At 39.0% G+C, this 7,976-nt stretch overlaps 1 protein-coding gene across 1 annotated transcript; it reads left to right on the top strand.

Moving 5' to 3' along the window:
- Positions 1-425: 425 nt before the first annotated feature.
- AREG (amphiregulin) lies at positions 426-7,668 on the top strand (the record flags this gene model as incomplete). Its single annotated transcript, XM_080651583.1, has 5 exons — positions 426-486; positions 1,542-1,772; positions 4,612-4,810; positions 5,994-6,149; positions 7,575-7,668. 5 exons carry the CDS (start codon positions 426-428, stop codon positions 7,666-7,668), a joined length of 741 nt encoding a protein of 246 aa, XP_080507709.1.
- Between the last annotated feature and the right edge of the window lie 308 nt (positions 7,669-7,976).

Below are 7,976 nucleotides of genomic sequence, written 5' to 3'. Positions count from 1 at the left end.
GCTAGGGGTTTCATTTCCATTTCCTCCCAGCGGCTTTCTGTGCTCAAGGTAGGCGGGGTGCCTCCATCCGTGTGTGGTTTTGGGGTAGTAACCTCTTCTGGGGCGGCGGCCGCCTCCACCCACGGCGGTGGCCTTGACGTCAAGTCACAGGCGATGCCCAAGTCCCCGCCCGCCCTATAAAGCCGCAGGTGAGCGCCGCGCCTCCCGTAACTTCGCACACCTCGTGCCAGCACCCGAGTCGGATCCCAGAGAACCCAAGGCGAGCTCCCCGCGCTGCGTGCGGCGCCCCGAGCCCGGCCGGGCCGGCGAGCACAGCCGCTCACTCCCCCTTGTTCCCCTGGTCTTCCACCTCCTCCTCCTCCAGCCCGCAGCTCCCGATCGGGTTGCCCCAGAGACCGCGACGCCGCCGCCGCGCAGAGGGACCAATGAGAGCCGCGCTGCTGCCGCGGGCGCCCGTGGTGCTGTTGCTCCTGATCCTGGGCTCAGGTGAGGACATCCCGGCTCTGATCTGCCCAGCGCTGCTGCAGCTGCCCGCAAAAGCGGTCGCCTCTTGAGTTTTGCTGCAGCTCCTCTAAAAAACTGCCCTTTGGGTTCCCAGCTCTCCCGCGGGAGGTACTCACAGTAGCTTACTCCCTAGGGTTACTCCCTGGGAGGAAGAGAAAAGCAGGCAGGTGTCCCGCCGTCCCAGGTCAGGAAGAGGGTAGGGTGCTGGAGAACACGTACTGTACTTTACGTTCAGCCGGAGGAGACCTTAGAGATCCTGTGATCCAAAGCCTCCGCTTTACAGATAGAGGAACCAAGCGAAGCCCAGAGGGGTGACGTGACCTCCACAGGTCTCAGAGTCGCTAAGCCCTGGACCCAGGCGTCTAGTCTAAATTCTGTCTAGCGATTTGGTGTTTACTTTCTTAAAGGACCTCGTATCGTCCCAGACTGAGGTTCAAAGCACCAGTGTTTTCTTGAGATCTAAAGGGTAAAGTCGGGCACCTTACCTCGTTCCCAGTTTTTTTTTCTCAATGAAGAACAATAATAAAATTGACACTAAGAATCATTATTAACTACCTTTTATATTACTTTTTACATTTTATGTACATTGGCTTTTGAAAATGTGAGCACGTGTTAAGGAAATCTGATACTTTTATCCAGAACCTGTCTAGGGTTCTAGGTATAATGGGGCAGGTGGCATTCTAGCAACCAATGCATTTGGTATGTGAAGAGATGGGAATATTTAGACAATACCTGTTAAGTAGTTATTTATATTAGATTAATTTGCCTACTTGGCAGTATTTTTTTTTTTTTTGATGTGGAAATTAATGTAGACTCTCTGTGGAAAAGAAAACCTTGATGAAAGCAGCTCTGTAATTGGAACAGCTGAGTTTGCTTGTTGGCAAAACGTGGAGTTGCTTTCATGAGTGACGCAATCACAATAGCACATATGCAATAACTGCTTTGATATCAGAAGATAAACATTTCTCCTGAAAGCAGCTGACTGGTGAGAAAGGCACTCTGCTTTACCTTTTCTTCCCTTGTTCTTTCTCCCATAGCCCATTATGCTGCTGGTTTGGCCGGCAATGACACCTACTCTGGAAAAGGGGAACCCTTTTCTGGGGACCACAGTGCTGATGAATTGGAGGTCACCTCAACAAGTGAGATTTCCCTTGTGAGTGAGGTGCCTTCTGATAGTGAACTGTCCTCGGGGATCGACTATGACTATGCAGAAGAGTATGATATTGAGAGGCAAATATCTGGCTATATCGTAGATGATTCAATCAGAGGTGAGTAGAGGATAAGGCGAAAATGTATTCTATGTAGTGTGTGTTTGTATGAGCAAAGTTAATTCCAAAGAAAAGCCGCTCCCTGAATCTCCCAGTGGCTTTTTGGTATGTATGGCTGTTGGATAGCCTGCTAGGTAAGCCACAAACGGAGATGGAAAGAGCTATATGAGGGCACATCTTATATGTTAAGCTCTCTAATGTTTTATGTCTATTAAGTCTAATCTCCACAACAACTCTATGAATAGAAGATATCATTTTACAGATGTGATCATTGAAGCTTGAAAAGGTTCAGTGTTCTCCTCAAAGTTCCATTAGCCAGCAAGCAGATGAGCCAGAATGAGAACTCCAATCTGTCTGATTCCAGATACTATGCTTTTCCCCACTGTGCCTCACAAACCCTATTCTGAGAGACAGACATAGACACCTGCTAGTTCTGTCTACTCTGTTTCTCAGCTTCTGTTTCCTCTCCCACCACCACTCTTCCCTAAAGAAGTACATTCTAGCACAAGGGAACAGAAGGGGGAAAGGGAAAGGAGCAATTGGATTTTAGCCTTAAGCACTAGGTGTTGAATCGGTAATTATAATATGTAATTATAATAACATCTTCTGGAAATATTATGGAACAGATGTGCATGGATTTTACATCACTAAAATCACAATTTAGCTCTAACTGGTTTAGCTCAGTGGATAGAGCGTCGGCCTGCAGACTGAAAGGTTCTAGGTTCGATTCCGGTCAAGGGCATGTACCTTGGTTGCGGGCACATCCCCAGTAGAAGGTGTGCAAGAGGCAGGCAGCTGATGGATGTTTCTCTCTCATTGATGTTTCTAGCTCTCTATCTCTCTCTCTTCCTTTCTGTAAAAAAATCAATAAAATATATTTTAAAAAATCACAATTTAACTCCAAATCCCATTTGTCTGCTCAATAATAGTGAGTCATAGTTTTCTTCTCTTTGTTAGCTTTAAAAAAAGAACATTTACTTAAAATGAGAGTATCTAAGTAGGAGGTAAAGATTGTTCATTACCCTCATATTACTTCAGAGTTTGAGGGCAGACAAGGTCATCAGTAAATCAGATCTAAATATCCTAGTATCATCCACTGTGAAGGCAGGGCATGAGGCCCCTTCATTACTAACATTAGCTTCCTGGACTTCTCCCTCTCTGTCTGACTCCCAGAACTGGTGAGAGAGGACAGGTGATACCATAGGGACAGTGACCTGCTTAAGTGACAGGTGGGAAAAGCTTTATTGAACACTCCACTTTACTCCCTTGCTTCGGAACTTGTACTTTGATGTATGGTGGGAAGAGGTCCATTTATAATCCTTATTTTTGGAGAAATTATATTAGACCATTAAGATTCTAGAAACTGTTCTCTTAAAGATGTTTCCAGTTGTTAACATTTAAAAAGGTCAAATAAAATTTTAGTGGTTAAAATTGCAGTACCTTGTGTGATAAGAGTGAACATGTTGGTTTAACTCCTTTGAAAGGCTATTAAATCCAAGGGGTTATTCAGAATAGCAACTATTTGCATCAGTCTAAACTTTGTAATATGTCTGATAAAATGCAATAATAGCCATTTAAAATGTGCTTATAAGAGGACTTATTCTAACTTGTGGTACTTTTTTATTATCAGAGGAAAGTTTCAGTATAAAAATTGAATAGCTACCTATTAAACATAGCTCCTAATTTGACTATTCTTAATGTTGTTGTAATAACCTGCTGAAATATTTATAATATTTATTTGTCGTTTCTTTAATCACTAGGGTCTATCTTGATACCCTTCCCTATGTTTCTAATGTTTTCTATTTAGTGGATACTGTAGGACCATTATGACTAATGGGATTATGACATTGACATTATGATAATTGCCTTTTGTCATTGAGCTTTGCTCAGTACTTGCTCAGATAAATCTATTCAGGGATTAGCATGACAAAATGCACAGCTCTAACATGAAAACTCCTCCTCTCTATATTTAGAATGTAGGCAAACTATACCCTGCATAACGATGACAATGAAAAAACATTTCTGTAGATCCCGGAGTTAAGATGAGTCTCTGAAGCATCAAGAACAAATATATCTGGACTCTTTATTTTTTCAAATTGATTGACCACAGAAATGAACCCCCTGGAAGATATCGATTAATTATAGTCCATTGTAATCTGGGAGTTGGGGAAAACTGATGATCTCTAATGTATAAGTTTCAGGTTTTCCACCCTCAGGCAATGCACTCTAATTCCCAATTATGATAGTGAGCACTAGACCCATGTGGATAAATAAAAGCCACAGATATGCCCATGTCCCACTTTAATCAATGACATTGACCTTTTCCAAGAGAAAATATATGGAGTGGGGAAATGGCAGGCTTTAAAGTCCCAGCACTGCCACTTGCAAGCGGCATGTCCCAGGGACATTTATTTCACTCAACTTCGGCGTCCGCATCTATGTCATCTGGGTAATAATACATTCTACTGTTATTTGAGTTTAATTTAATTAATGTCCAGCACCAAGAATTTGGTATTTACTAGAAATTTGAAAACTGTTTAAAATATTTTATGGGTTTTGTTGGACAGGTAACTCATATCATCAATAAGGATAATAATGATACAAATAAATTCAAAATATGTTTCTAAGTGAGTAAATAACAAAGGGGTTCAGATTTATAAGTGCCACACAATACATGTATTCTCTTTGCCCTATTATTGTGTATGAATTGTGTTAAATAATGAGACAAATATGGTGGTTATTCCCATGAGCTCTCACTATTTCTTTTTCTCATGTTTCCAAAATGATATTCAAAATGAAAAGAAACTCTTGTCAATAAATCTTTTTTTTTTTTTTTTAGTTGAACAGGTAGTTAAACCCAAGGAAAACAAAACAGAAAATGAAAATACTACAGATAAACCCAAAAGAAAGAGAAAAGGACACAAAAATAGAAAAAATAGAAAAAACAAAAAGAAAAATCCATGTGATACAAAATTTCAAAATTTCTGCATTCATGGAGAATGCAAATATATCGAGCATCTGAAAGCAGTAACATGCAAGTAAGTTTTCCTAAATTATGTAGAATTCTGTATTTCTAACACCATGTCTGAAACTTCAGCTGCAGAAAACCATTTTCATATTTCCAATGTATAAACCAAGAGTCTGCAAACCTTTTCTTAAAGAACCAGACAGTAAATATTTTACACTTCCTGGGTCAAGATTATGTATGTACTTATACAAGAAATTAAAAAGTAACTGGGCAGCCATGAGAGGTGTGGCTCTGTTGGTTGGGCATCCTCCTGTGCACCGAAAGGTCAAGGGTTAGATGCTAAGTCAGGGCAGGTGCCCTGGTTGCAGTCTAGATCCCTGGTAGGGGGCATGCAGGAGGTGGCTAATCAATGTTTCTCTTTCACATTGATGTTCCTCTCTCTCTCTCTCCCTCTCCCTTCCTCACTCTAAAAATCAATTAAAAATAATCAATTAAAATGTAACAACCTCCCAGCCGGCGTGGCTCAGTGGTTGAGCATCAATCTATGAACCAGGAGGTCATGGGTTTGATTCCCGGTCAGGGCACATGCCCAGGTTGCAGGCTTGATCCCCGGTGCGGGGTGTGCAGGAGGCAGCCAAACAATGACTCTCTCATCATTGATGTTCCTATCACTCTCTCCCTCTCACTTCCTCTCTAAAATAAATATATATATATATATTAAAAAAGTAATAAATAAAATAAAATGTAAAAACAATTTTTGGCTTGTACACTTTAAAAACCCTGATAAATGGCCAGATTTGACCCATCGGCTGTATGTAGTTGACTGACCCCTGGTATAAACCATCATTTTACAATATAGGTTTTACAAAACCTCTTTGTAAAAAATGACCTAAAGATACTTTTCACATAATGTTGTTCTATCCTCCTTCCCCCCAAAAGCTGCTAGTACATGAAACGATAGTGGAATGTATTAGCTGCATAACAATCACTGAACTCATCAGCTGGTCATAAAAGGAGCACAAAGAATGAAAAGGTGTGTCTTCCTAGAATAACACCCAAACTAATCTCAACTTGTTCTTTTATGAATAGATCTTTGGCTCGAATGCACTGTATGTCTTATAATTTGAAATACAAATATAAGGCATGCCTTATTTTTTAAATATTAGAATTAAATGGCTATAACCTGGAAAGTAAGCCTAAAATATATAGAATGTTTTTAGAGATTATAATTTTGAAATGTGGGTTGTTTACAGATGTCATCAGGATTACTTTGGTGAACGGTGTGGGGAAAAGTCCATGAAGACTCACAGCATGGTTGATAGTGACTTATCAAAAATTACGTTAGCAGTCATAACTGCCTTTGTCTCAGCTGTGACCTTCGCTGTTGTTGCTGCTGTTATTATAATCCAGTAAGTATGGCATAACTTAAACATTTCTCATAAAATCATGCCAGGTTAATTTCATATTTTTATTGTAACATACTATCATATTTTAAATTATTCTATTGGTGGCATGTGATCTTTGGTCATATCTTTATACTCCATTGACAAAGATCACAGAATATGGTCCAAATTTATGTTACTTTGACCACCATAGAAATTTAATATGTAAAGGCCTTTTCCACAAAATGTAGACATTTTTTTGAATTTGAAAATAGATCGTTTTGTTTCATGTCATATTTCTACTCATGACTGCTTTCAAATTTCAGAGTGTTGGTATCTACTATGAGTATCTTAAGCTTAAGCAAGCCTCCCAGAATCTAAAGCCTGTTTCAAAGTAGGTTGTCAGAGATACATCTTTGATACTAAAAATCACAAAGAGCTTCAAAACAGGAGCCCAGAAAAGATGTCTTTGCTTTTATTAGAATGCAAAATTCCAAATTAGGAATTGTATAGCATGATCCTAATTTACTTAGAGCTTATGCCTATTTTGTTATGGTCAAATGCAATATGGGAACTCAATTATTAAAAACACACAACATTTCCTCCATATGGAATTATGGTATGGCGTAGGAAGCAGGGACAATTCTATTACTTGTTTCACTCCTGCAGTATCTTCTCTGTGCTCACAATAACAGATCACATACTTCACTTCATGACCAATGAATGCTAGAACTAGACTGTTCCAGCTTGTAGACACTGGTGGGTATGTCAAAATGGCATTGTCTGTCAAACAGAAGTCAGTGAATTAAGGAAGCTGGGGGAGGGTGTGAATGGCTCTATGATGACTCATGTGCTACTGGAGCTTGGGAAAAGCAATAGACTCATTATTCTAATTTTAGGTCTTGGTAAATTACTTTAACAACTGGATTGTGTACATGATCCACCACTCTTGCCATTCAGGAAACAAGGGGTTATCTCTGCCATTGTTTACTATTATTTTAAATGCGGATCAGATAATGATAAAATGGCACATAAAAAAACAGTTTTATGGTGCACATAAAGTTTGATCTGTGGTTTAAATTTGTTTTGCACACCCTAGAAATGATTTTGATCTGTTAGTACCTCAAGCTAGATATGCAGATGTGTTTAGGAAAGATACCCTCAGACAAACCATTATTATTTGACATAGAAGGAGAGAAAGAAAAAAAAAAGTTGCCAATTAAAGATGTTTTGAAGTAATTATTTAAGCCTGTAATTATTCAAGTTGAAATATTTAATAATCCTTTGGAAAACATGAAAAAAAATTTATCATGTTAGTTTGGTTTGGTGTAGGGTATAATGTATAATGGTTTATAAAAGATACACAAAAAGGAATTCCCTGTACTCATGAAACCCAAGTTAATATATGATAAATAAAACTTTGATGACAGTAGAATGTTGTGTTCTCTGAAGGCTTCGAAAGCGATATTTCAGGGAATATGAAGGAGAAGCTGAAGAACAAAAGAAACTTCGACAAGAAAATGGAAATGCACACATCATAGCATAAAAGAAGATAATATTACAGGTTTGTATTTTAAAAGATATCATTAGATCACATACTATAATTTTGAAAAAAATATAGCATCTGTTAAGAAAAATGAGGAAAGTAAGTATTCTTAGTTATGGATACACTGTGAACATTGGCTACATTAAAGTGTTATTCTTTGAACATGAGGTGGAGTGATTTCACTCATGTGGGATATAAAACTGAAAGCAGTAAATGAACAAATGAGAAAAATAAAAACTTATAGACACACACAATGGTATGGTGGTTTCCAGTGGGAAGGAAGGTGGAGAAGTAGTAAAAGGTAAAGG

The sequence above is a fragment of the Plecotus auritus genome (genome assembly GCF_963455305.1).
Source record: "Plecotus auritus genome assembly, chromosome: 1".
Taxonomy (NCBI): Eukaryota; Metazoa; Chordata; class Mammalia; order Chiroptera; family Vespertilionidae; genus Plecotus; species Plecotus auritus.
The sequence above is the reverse complement of the archived record's forward strand: the minus strand, read 5'-3'. Positions and strand labels throughout refer to the sequence as shown.